The sequence below is a fragment of the Octopus sinensis genome, linkage group LG1 (assembly GCF_006345805.1).
Source record: "Octopus sinensis linkage group LG1, ASM634580v1, whole genome shotgun sequence".
Classification (NCBI taxonomy): domain Eukaryota; kingdom Metazoa; phylum Mollusca; class Cephalopoda; order Octopoda; family Octopodidae; genus Octopus; species Octopus sinensis.
Genome location: NC_042997.1, coordinates 191,247,505 through 191,260,517, shown reverse-complemented (window position 1 = coordinate 191,260,517; position 13,013 = coordinate 191,247,505). Strand labels below are relative to the sequence as shown.

Genomic DNA, 13,013 nt, shown 5'->3' with positions numbered 1-13,013 from the left:
TTTTTTTCTATGAAAATCCTTATTTTTTACGATTTTTTAACTCTGTGTAATCATTTTTCGGTGTATTTCAACCAGAAAAATGTTCACTTAAAGAGAATGACAAGCTACATAATGCAAAATTTTTACTTTTCAAAAATTCCAATTCTAAATGGTCGAAAAGAAAACAAACCTGAGCAACGCCGGGTGATACTGCTAGTATTTAATAAAATTCTTCATTATTTTCAAAGGAGGTGTATTTCCACAGAAATATTGTAACAAAAGGGTTAGAATCTATCCATATAACTCTCACCTCATTTGCTGGATATGTGCTGGGTAGATAAAAGGTGATATCTTACAATCTCCTTCATTGTTGTTGTGTCAGTGTCACTTTGACCTCAAAGTAACATTACTGTGTATTAAAAAAAAGTTTGTCAGCTTATTGCAAGATACTTGGTCAGCTGGATTTCAGTTTTAGCTGTAATCTTGATTTTCTTTTAACTTAATAGATGCAGGAGTGGCTGTGTGGTAAGTAGCTTGCTTACCAACCACATGGTTCCGGGTTCAGTCCCACTGTGTGGCACCTTGGGCAAGTGTCTTCTACTATAGCCTTGGGCAAACCAAAGCCTTGTGAGTGGATTTGGTAGGCAGAAACTGAAAGAAGCCCGTCGTATGTATGTGTGTGTATATGTTTGTGTGTCTGTGTTTGTCCCCCCTAACATCGCTTGACAACGGATGCTGGTGTGTTTATGTCCTTGTAACTTAGCGGTTCGGCAAAAGAGACTGATAGAATAAATACTAGGCTTCCAAAGAATAAGTCCTGGAGTCACTTTGCTCGACTAAAAGTGGTGCTCCAGCATGACCGCAGTCAAATGACTGAAACCAGTAAAAGAGAGAGGGTAATCTTTGTTATTCCTTTTGAAGCTAACTTAATTCTTCTTGTTTGGAAATTAATTAAAAAAATATGTAGAAAAATTCAAATTGATACAAACTGATGTGATTTTATATTTTCTTTCTTATTAGGTGTGGATTTTGGTATATAAAGGCACAGGCATAGCTGTGTAGTTAAGAAATTTGCTTCCTAACCACATAGTTTCAGGTTCAGTCCTACTGTATGACACCTTGGACAAGTCTGTTCTATTATAGTCCTGGGCTGACCGAAGCTTTGTGAGCAGGGGCATAGCTACGGTAAATGGCTCCAGGGCAAACATCAAAATTGTGCCTCCCTCACTAACCAAAAAGTGGAGACTTGCATAGAAATGGCTTAGTTAGAAAATGATCTTGGCCAAAATTGCACTACCCTCAAAGTGGCACCCTGGCATGTACCCTGCTTGCCCCACCCTAGCTCTGCCCTTGCTTGTGAGTCAATTTAGTTTAGTAGATATAACTTTAAAAAAGCACTTTGTGTCCATCTGCCTCTCTGTCTGTCTGTCTGTCTATACACATGAATGTGGGTATGTATTATGTGTGTCTGTTTGTCTTGATATTGTGTGGTTGTTGTAAATGGATGTAATTTCCACACAGTCTGCAAAAATGTGTCTGGTCAAAGGGAAAGATTATCTTGCTTGGAAACAGGTGAGGATTAGCAACATTAAAGGTATCTAGCCAAAGAAAAGTTGCCTCTGTAAACTCCATCTGACCCATGCAAGCATGGTAAAGTGGGAAAAGTGGATGTTAAAATGATGATGAGGATGATTGTACATAAAATCAGCATTTCTTTATGAGAAATACTAGCATAGAAGATAAACATTAGATGATGATATGATGACGATTATATGTATAGGTAAGGGTTAGCAACATTAAAGGCATCTAGCCATAGAAAATTTGCCTCAGTAAACTCTGTCTGACCCATGCAAGCATTGAAAAGTGGATGTTAAAATGATGAGGATGATTGTACATAAAATCAGCATTTCTTTGTGAGGAGTCTGTGAGAAACAGTGATAAATAGGTTAATTATATGTTAATGTGTAATTTGAGTTGAGAAGACCCATCTGCCACAACAGAATTGAGATCCTAGGTACCATGTAAAAAACATTGGTGTGGGTGCTGGTACCATGTGAAAAGCACTGGTGATGGTGCTATGTAAAAATCACAGAGTACACTCTGTGGAATAGTTAGTGTTAGGAAGGGAATCCAGCCACCAGCCATAGAAACCAAACCAAAACATTATGAACCCCGGTGCGGTCCTTGACTTTGCCAGTTCCTGTCAAACTGTTCCCCCCATGCCAGCATAGAAAATCAACATTAAATGTCTATGATGATGATGATGATAATTATATATTAAAAAAATCTAGTTTCTGTTGCTAGTAAAGAAACCCTTTTCTTCAAGAATTGTAGAGTATTTTTGTGTAAACAACATTTTGGAAATTTCTTAACCTTCTTTATGGTATCTGATGGATTTAGCATTTGCAGGCCTTTATCTTAGACAATTTTTATGATTTAGTTAAATTTCTCATGAGACTTAACTGATAAAAGAGAAAAAGGATTAGTAATGATATATATAATGATTTTTATGAAAGGGTTCCTTGAGACATGAAATGTATTTCAAAGGTTCCCCAAGAGTATGAAGGTTGGGAAATGGTGATATTTTAGTGAAACAAAACCTACACCTGAGAAAAAAATGAAATATTGAATTACAGCAATTAGCATCAATTGGAAAAAAAAAAAATTGTTTCAAGATCTTCAACTATCTGCTAAATAAGAATTATTTTACTCTTTTACTTGTTTCAGTCATTTGACTGTGGCCATGCTGGAGCACTGCCTTCATTGATAAGAATCAGTAATACAGCAAAAAGCTGAAATCCATCTGTCCAGCTTTTGATACGTGTACAAACACACACGCATGCACAGACAGACGTGTGAGCACACAGACACACACACACACACACACACACACACACACAGTCTCTCTCTCTCATACATAAGAATATTTACCTTCAGGTCAACATGACATGGTAAAAATAAAGATAATGATATGAAATCTCTCTGTAATCAAAGAGCACCTAACTGATAATTGAAATGGATGCAAAGTCTATTTCTAAGTCAGCATAAAATTAGAATTCTTTTTTTTATTTTGTTAAATTCAAAGAGTTTTAAAAAAGTTCTTATATAGGCGGTGCTCCAGCATGGCCACAGTCAAAATGACTGAAACAAGTAAAAGAGTAAAAGAGAGGTGCAAGCATGGCTATATGCTAAGAAGTTTGCTTCTCAACCACATGGTTCCTGGTACAGTCTCACAATTTCCACCCAACCACATACTTTGTGTAGGCACGTGGCTTAGTGGTTAGGGTGTCAGCACCATGATCGTAAGATTGTGGTTTCGATTCCTGGACCGGGCGACACATTGTGTTCTTGAGCTAAACACTTCATTTCACGTTGCTCCAGTCCACTCATCTGGCAAAAATGACTAACGCAGCGATGGACTAGCATCCCGTCCAGCTGGGGAACACATACACCACAGAAACCAGAAAACTGGGCCCATGAGCTTGGCTAGGCTTTAAAAAGGGCGCATTTATTTTGTGGAGGTACATGGCGTAGTGGTTAGAGCAGCTGACTCGTGGTTGAGGGATCGCGGGTTTGAATCTCAGACCGGGTGATGTGTGTGTTTATGAGCGAGACACCTAAGCTCCACATGGCTCCGGCAGAAGGTAATGGTGAACTTCTGCTGACTCTTTCGCCACAACTTTCTCTCACTCTTTCCTGCTGATTCTTGCAGCTCACCTGCGACGGACCGGCGTCCTGTCCAGGTGGGGAACCTATACGCCAAAGAAACCAAGAAACCAGCCCTTATGAGCCAGGCGTGGCTCGAGAAGGTCCAACCACATACTTTCACAAGATGTTGGTCGGTGTGGGGCTCTAGCAGAAGACACTTGCCCGAGGTGCTGTGCCATAGAAATAAATCTGAAACAGCATTGTTGCCAACTTTTCAGATGAGATTTTACACTTAACAAGAATTCAGATGACACACATTGCTTTCAGTTCTTTATTTCAAAGTTTAAAATTCAAACAGCTGTAGCAGCTTGTTCTTACTAGCTGACAGCTGATTTGTGACAGAACTGTAACCATGGGCATGTTTCTTCTACTTGTATAGCCTCAGGCTATAAAAATAGATTTAGTAGATAGAAACTAAAAGAAGCCTGTTGTGTGAGAGAGACTGAGTTTGTATTTCCTATGTTTTTCATGTGTGTTTGGTCTCTGTAAGTAAACTATGGCTTTAGAAATAATGCCATGAGTTTTCAGTCTTCAGTCAACCATGAAAGCTTATCTGAGCTGCTTGATATGTTATATTTTTATATTTTACCTAGTTTCAGCTCACGAGCTGTGGCCATGCTGGGGCACTGCCATTATGTTGTGCAATCTTTGTAAACAAAAGGCTTGTTTGTATGGTGCTGTTTGTGGCTCTTCATAGACATATCTGGGCTGTTTGTTGTTTGCTAGACTGAGGAATTAATTACCCCACTTAGAAACAAGTGGAAGCTGGAGACAGGAAAGGCCTCTGGCCATAGAAAACTATGCTCCAGCATGACCTCATCTGATCCATGCGAGTATGGTAAAGAGATGTTAAAATGACGAGAATTTTGCAACATTTTTTCTTTTTTTTTTTTGCTTAATAGGCGTAGGACTGGCTGTGTGGTAAGTAGCTTGCTTATGGACCACATGGTTCCGGGTTCAGTCCCACTGCATGGTACCTTGGGCAAGTGTCTTCTACTATAGCCTCAGGTCAACCAAAGCCTTGTGAGTGGATTACAAGATGGAAACTGAAAGAAGCCCGTCGTATATATGTATATGTGCATATATGTTTGTCACCCCCCCCCCCCCGCTTGACAACCGATGCGGGTGTGTTTATGTCCCCGTAACTTAGCGGTTCGGCAAAAGAGACCGATAGAGTAAGTACTAGGCTTACAAAGAATAAGTCCAGGGATCGATTTGCTCGACTAAAGGCGGTGCTCCAGCATGGCCACAGTCAAATGACTGAAACAAGTATAAGAGTAAAAGAGTAATATTACAATTTTGTGTTTCTTGTACAAATTCAAAAGCTTTGTTGAAAACTAAACTGGTACTTCATTGGTTATGACGATGAGGGTTCCAGTTGATCTGATCAAAGGAACAGCCTGCTCATGAAATTAATGAGCAAGTGGCTGAGCACTCCACAGACAAGCATACCCTACAAATTGTTCTCAGAAGATTCAGTGTGATACAACATGTGACAAGGCTGGCCTTTTGAATTAAAGGCACAGCTCATTTTTGCCAGCTGAGTGGACTGGAGCAATGTGAAATACAACATCTTGCTCGAGGACAACCTGCTGCTGGGAATTGAACTCACAACCTTACGATCATGAGCTGAATACTCTAACTCTAGTGACTGTGATTATGACTCATTTCTGATGGATAAGTAGCAGTGATGGTGATAATGCCATTGTGTAAGTAGCCATCACGAGAAGTGCTGATCACTGGGTTCATACCTTTTTGTAGACCTCTGGAGAAGTGATATACTGAAGATGTGCTCTGTAGATGAGGGATTTAGGACTTGTTTTTCTCTGAGACAGATGGTCATGGCACACATAGAACTACATCAAAGAATGGGAATAGATATGTTAATGGGTGATTAGGACTGACATGTTAATGTAATGTATGCAGACACCCAACCTCTATATATATATAAAGCTGAAGTTGTCTGTGTATGGCAGGTTTGGTAGCCTTCAACTAACACTATCTCCTCCGAGACCCTGTGGCGCAAGTTGACCAAAATTGAGAGTATGATAGAAGGAGGCTTGCTCTTCATTCAAATCAGACCATGTTAACATCAAAAATTATTTACATCAAAAAGATGCTTTTTTTCTATGAAAATCTCTATTTTTTTACTGCTGTGTCGCCATTTTTCAGTGTATTTCAACCAGAAAAATGTTCACTTAAAGAGAATAACAAGCTACATAATGCAAAATTTTTACTTTTCAAAAATTCCAATTCTAAAGAGTCGAAACAAACCTGAGATACACCGGGTGATACTGCTAGTAGATAGATAAACTTACAGGTATGCCAGTAGATAGACAAACAGACAGACAGTTGAATTAGCTGACAAACCACCATAATTGTATGGATACAGAATGAGAATTGAAATAGTAGTTATTGTTGTTTATCTGCAGAATAACATTATCAGAGGCATTCCAACCATGACCATCTGTCTTTTTTTAGGAGTTATCTAGGACTGCTTTCTTCCCTTGTTTTAGGGTAATTTGATAGATTGAGCTGCTATTTCTAACAAATCAAGGAGCCATGCTGAAGCTCTATCAGTTGCTCATAATAATATCTTGTAGTATTAGTAGTAGTCATAATAGTAGTTTACCCAACAGGTAAATGTGAGGCCAGCAATAAATGGAATCAAACTAAGAGGATATTGATTAACTGTGAGTGATGTAAAATCTCTTGAACAACCATCTATGCAAGCCTGTTCATGTTATACTTGTGAACACGGAAGCAAATAATCAAAATGATTGGCGGAGAGATAGAGACTGGTGATGGTAGTGATTATAATGGTGATGTTGAACCATCAGTTTATGAATCTGTAATTGATCCATCAATTTTTTGCTGATCTGCTTTTGTTTTTCTTTACTTAAACCATAGGGTTAGGGTTAGGGTGGAATGATGTTTGATGGAGCAATGTATTCTATGGTTTAATTGATAGATATCTGTTCCTTGTTAACACTAATCACTCAGGTGTGAAATAAGGGTGGTACTGTGTAGTTAGCTAAGCAAACTGATTACTGTTCTACCTTTTTACTCTCTTTTTCTTGTTTCAGTCATTTGACTGGCCATGCTGGAGCACTGCCTTTATTCAAGCAAATTACCAGGACTTATTCTTTGTAAGCCTTGTACTTATTCTAGCGGTCTCTTGCCGAACCGCTAAGTTACAGGGACGTAAACACACCAGCATCGGTCGTCAAGCGATGTTGGGGGGACAAACACAGACACACACACACATATATATGACGGGCTTCTTTCAGTTTCCGTCTACCAAATCCACTCACAAGGCTTTGGTTGGCCCAAGGCTATAGTAGAAGACACTTGCCCAATGTGCCACGCAGTGGGACTGAACCCAGAACCATGTGGTTGGTAAGCAAGCTACTTACCATACAGCCACTCCTATGCCTGTAAAAAAACTGAAAAAAACAAAAGATATTTTGAATGATCCAAATTCCACAAAGATAATACATCATGAAATATATCCTTAAATCCTTAAAAATGTTTTAGCCCGAAGACTGCGGCCATGCTGGGGCATGGATATTTTTTTTTTTTTTACTTGTTTCAGTCATTAGATTTGTATATTTGCAGATGGTGTAACGTTTTTGTAGTAGTAGTAGTAGTAGTAGTAGTAGTAGTAGTATATGTGACTGTGTCTTTGCATTTTATTTAAGTTTGTAACAGAGTTACAAGCCACTTACTTAGTGACAAGGCTTTTTGAGTTAAGAGGGTTTCTGTTGTTTTGTAAATATATGGTTGAGTTGGTGGGTTGGTTGAACTATCAATGCATACACCCAAGTGTGTGCATCTGTTTACCTAAATAATTTCATATAGAGAATTTTTGGAATGTCTTACAACCCTTCACTGTGCCCCTAGAGGCGGTGAACTGGCAGAAACGTTAGCACGCCGGACGAAATGCTTAGCAGTATTTTGTCTGTCTTTACATTCTGAGTTCAAATTCCGCTGAGGTCGATTTTGCCTTTCATCCTTTTGGGGTTGATTAAATAAGTACCAGTTGCGCACTGGGGTCGATGTAATCGACTTAATCCGTTTGTCTGTCGTTGTTTGTCCTCTCTGTGTTTAGTCCCTTGTGGGTAATAAAGAAATAGGTATTTCGTCTGCCGTTACGTTCTGAGTTCAAATTCCACTGAGGCCGACTTTGCCTTTCAACCGTTCGGGGTCGATAAATTAAGTACCAGTTACACACTGGGGTCGATATAATCGACTTAATCCGTTTGTCTGTCCTTGTTTGTTCTCTCTGTGTTTGGCCCCTTGTGGGTAGTAAAGAAATAGGTTAAGTTCGTGAAAAGAACAGTGTACTTAATATTTTGGGAGTGATCATTGTTTGAGAGAGAAAATGTTCTTTCACTCTCTGTCTTAGATAATTTTAATAGATTCAAAACTTCACTAGTTTCCTAGGCTACTGTATTAGTTAATGCATTTTTTAATATTAAATTATCACCCCTTAACGTTACTTTGCTTTTTTGTATGTGTATTTTCTCGCGAAACTTTAATAGGTTTAAATTTCTTATGGTCAACAGAATCACAGGTTTGACATGTTGCAATTTTTGACAGGAAATAGAGACAAGGATAGTGTTAATATACACTGAAAATTTAATAATCTCATTTCATTACCCAGTTCTGTAGGTTCTGTATAGTGATCCAACATTCTGCATTAGCTGAAGCATTTCCATCTTATTATTGATTTCAAATTTTGGCACAAGGCCAGCAATTTCGGGGAGTGGGTAAGTCAATTGCATCGACTCCAATACCCAATTGGTATATATTTTATTGACCCTGAAAGGATGAAAGGTAAAGTCGACTTTGGTGGAATTTGAACTCAGAATGTCAAGACAGACGAAATGCTGCCAAGCATTTCGCCCAGTGTGTTAACGATTCTACCTGTTCACTGCCCTAGTTTCATCTTATTATTAACAGGTCGATAAGGTGGTGAGCTGGCAGAATTGCTACTGTGCTGGGTAAAATACTAAGTGGCATTTCATCCGTCTTTATGTTCTGTGTTCAAATTTAATCTGCCTGTCTCTACTGTTCTACTGTTTCAGAGTATGCTTCTTTTTCATATATATGAACTAATGACAATATATATGAGTGTGTGTGTTTGTGTTGGTGTTTGTCCCCCCCCCCACCACCACCACCACCACTTGACAACCAGTGTTGGTGTGTTTATGTCCCCATGACCAATAGAATATGTACCAGCCTTATCGAAAGAATAAGTACAGAGTTGATACATTTGGCTCAAAATTCTTCAAGGTGGTGCCCCAGCATGGCCACAGTCTAATGACTGAAACAAGTGAAAAATAAAAAATTTCTGTATACATCTTCTGAAAACGTATGCAAATCATTCAAAGTATCTTTTTTTTTTTTTTTTTTTTATATTTAGTACTCAATATGTGATACAAATGTAGAGTTATATTCTCTTCAGACTTCTCTCTCTATGATCATTTCAACTGACAAGAGGTGTTTTTAAGTGGCACTTGAAAACACCTCTTGTTGGTTGAAACGATCACAGTGAAAAGTTACAAATAGAAGATAAGTATGTGTGACTAATGTAGTTCCTCAGGTGTAATAAAATATTAAGCCCTCTACAATATGTACAGTTCCTTTTCTCATATTTCTCATTCTCTCTCCATATATATATATATATATATATATATATATATATATATATATATAGCTTTCATTTCTGTTTTTCTTTCTTTTACTTATATGTTTACTCTCTGTCTCCTCTTTTAAGCTTTTCCATTGAGTTGTAGTGCACTTGAACACTATACAATAAGCTCATATATACATGCATATATTCACACATATGGACACGCGCATGCATGCATATATATATATATATTATATATATATATATATATATATAGCTTTCATTTCTGTTTTTCTTTCTTTTACTTATATGTTTACTCTCTGTCTCCTCTTTTAAGCTTTTCCATTGAGTTGTAGTGCACTTGAACACTATACAATAAGCTCATATATACATGCATATATTCACACATATGGACACGCGCATGCATGCATATATATATATATATTTATTGCCCACAAGAGGCTAAACATAGAGGGGACAAACAAGGACAGACAAAGGGATTAAGTTGATTACATCGACCCCAGTGCGTAACTGGTACTTTATTTATCGACCCCGAAAAGATGAAAGGCAAAGTTGACCTCGGCGGAATTTGAACTCAGAACGTAATGGCAGATGAAATACTGCTAAGCATTTTGCCTGGTGTGCTAACGTTTCTGCCAGCTCGCCTTATATATATATATATATATATATATACACACACAGACATACACACATGCATGCAGTTGCAATACTAATGTGAATACTCCTCACTCTCTGTCTTATTTCCTGAAGTGACCTTGATTTACCTGACACTTTAACATAGTGATATGTGATAACCTATAAAAGATGTCTTAAATGTTATTTCTTCATTATTTATTAAAATATCATTTTATCTCCATTTTATTACCATCTCTTCATACAATCCAGCTGTGTTCAACCACTTCATTAAAAATCACCTTTAATCAATGAAATAATGAAGCTTTTGTTACTTAAGCATTTCCATATAGTTTCTCAAGGACTCTTTTCTTTAAGTTTAATAAAAATAAAAATTCTTTATTGTACACTATAACCACCATTCATGTCACATAAAAGTGAGCCACTATATGGTTGCTGGACTTGCTAGAAATAATAGCCAAATTTTCTCAATTATACCTTGCTGGGGGCATGTAAATAGGACTTGTGCCAGTGCCATGTAAAAAGCACCCAGAACACTCTTGTTTCTTTATTGCCCATAAGGGGCCAAACATAGAGGGGACAAACAAGGACAGACAAAGGGATTAAGTCGATTACATCAACCCCAGTGCGTAACTGGTACTTAATTTATTGATCCCGAAAGGATGAAAGCCAAAGTCGATCTTGGCGGAATTTGAACTCAGAACGTAACAGCTGATGAAATACCACTAAGCATTTTGCCCGGTGTGCTAACGTTTCTGCCAGCTCACCGACTTTACAAAACACTCTGTAATGTTGTTGTTAGGAAGGGCATGTTGCTGTAGAAACCAAGTCAAATCAGACTGAAACCTGGTCCAGCTCTCCAGCTTGCCAGATGTGGTCAAACCATCCAACCCATGCCATCATGGAAAACGGACTTTAAATGATGATGATACCATACCATCTTTAAAAAGATATATTGTATAATAAAGGCCAGAATAAACTCATTTGTTTGCATGGGTTGCATAAGTAAATATTTAACCATTGTTTTACAGCCAATCAATTAGATCAATGCCAGTACACTCCTGATTCTTAATTTATCGACCCTAAAAGGATGAAAGGCAAAGTCGACCTCAGTGGAATTTGAACTCAATGTAAAGACAGATGAAATATTGCTAAGCATTTTACTTGGCATGCTAACGTTTCTCCCAGCTTGCTACCTTAGTGTTTAACAAAATTACAAAGGCAAGATGGTGTGCTCACGGGTGTGTGTGTGTAGAAGAAATATAAAAAAATAAAAATGAACAACTCTTTCTGAATTTTTGTTTTTAAAATTTCTTTTTCCCTTTCAGCTAAAGTTGATGTCGATGATTGCTATTCTTATCCATGTCAGAATGGAGGAACTTGTGTTGACCAGGACCAGGATTATAAATGTACTTGTTCACCAACATTTACTGGTCGGAACTGTGAGTTGAATCTTGGTAAGTTTTATGATTAAAAAACTTTTGTTTTTCTACTTTCATAGTTTGATGTCTTATTTCTTCAGTATAATAGAAATAAACCACTAAACCATATCCTATTACTGTTATCAAAAGTGACCTTGCTCTTAGAGAGTTATAAACAAAATCTCTATTTTTTAATTCTTCAACAAGTATATATATAAAAGTGTATGTATGCTATGAATTTGGTTCTTTGAATTAATTGTTTATTATTTTTAACTATTGGCATATTCTCCATTCGAAAGGTTTTTCCAGTCTTCTTTCCATTCCGTTGTTCTCTTGCTGTTATGAGCTCAAAATCCTAATTTGAAATGACATCATGTTCTCTCACTCATATGTGTGCATCGTAACATACACTAGATGTAAACACCCAATACTTGTTATGATATACTGACAGTTTAATTGGGTTGGTGAAGAAACTCTACTGCAAAGGTTCATACTTTTACGCCCTCATAACAATTGTTTTTAATTGAAATGTGAAAACGATTAATAGATTAATTACTGTAACCTTATCAACTGAAGTAAGTGGAATTTGTTAGAAAAACATAAACAAATTGATATACTTCTGTTGTCTAGTTGTTGGATGATATCCAATAGAGCTAACAGCTCACCTTAATTATTTGATGGATGGATTGTGATAATTAACTGTCTTATAAATTATTATAATAATTTACTGTCTGTAGAGAAACAAATGCGCAGGAGTGGCTGTGTGGTAAGTAGCTTGCTAACCAACCACATGGTTCCGGGTTCAGTCCCACTGCGTAGCATCTTGGGCAAGTGTCTTCTGCTATAGCCCCGGGCCGACCAATGCCTTGTGAGTGGATTTGGTAGACGGAAACTGAAAGAAGCCTGTCGTATATATGTATATATATATATATGTGTGTGTGTCTGTGTTTGTCCCCCTAGCATTGCTTGACAACCGATGCTGGTGTGTTTATGTCCCCGTCACTTAGCGGTTCGACAAAAGAGACTGATAGAATAAGTACTGGGCTTACAAAGAATAAGTCCCAGGGTCGATTTGCTCGACTAAAAGGCGGTGCTCCAGCATGGCCGCAGTCAAATGACTGAAACAAGTAAAAGAGTAAATGAAGAGGTAATTATTCAGAATATTTGATCTCTTCCTCAGTATTTCACTGTGGCTGTGATATTTCTTATTTCTTGTCCCTATTGTAATTTCTCTGGAGATCTTTGGTTCATGTTTCATTTTATTCCACCAAGCTAAAATTCTATTTGTCAAGGTTCTGTCTCAGACCTAGCTATCGGTTAACCAAGATATTCTGGAAGAGACTGCCTTGGGAAAGGAAAAGGTTAGGGGAGTCAACCTTGGCAATAAAACAAAGAGTGGAGTCTCTTACATGGTCCAGTTCCCTCTTTGATGCGCTTCTGTCAACTCCAAGTAGGTGAAGCCCTCCAGCCTTGTAAAGCAGTTCACCTGGGAGATGGCCACTCCAATGTAAAATCTACAGCTTACTGGTCACTGCAGCTGTCTTAGCCCACTGAACCACTATGGTCAGACCTCCAAGTCTAAAGAGTGGGATCAGATACCATGGACTGACTCT

General features: G+C 37.9%; 1 protein-coding gene across 2 annotated transcripts in view; it reads left to right on the top strand.

Moving 5' to 3' along the window:
* Window positions 1–13,013, top strand: part of LOC115216256 (protein crumbs-like) — a 220,306-nt gene that overhangs the window by 82,828 nt on the left and 124,465 nt on the right. For both annotated transcript variants that reach the window (XM_036507796.1, XM_036507801.1), the window contains exon 3: window positions 11,308–11,436. In XM_036507796.1, coding sequence (XP_036363689.1) covers window positions 11,308–11,436 — 129 coding nt within the window. The remainder of the gene's footprint in view (window positions 1–11,307; window positions 11,437–13,013) is intronic.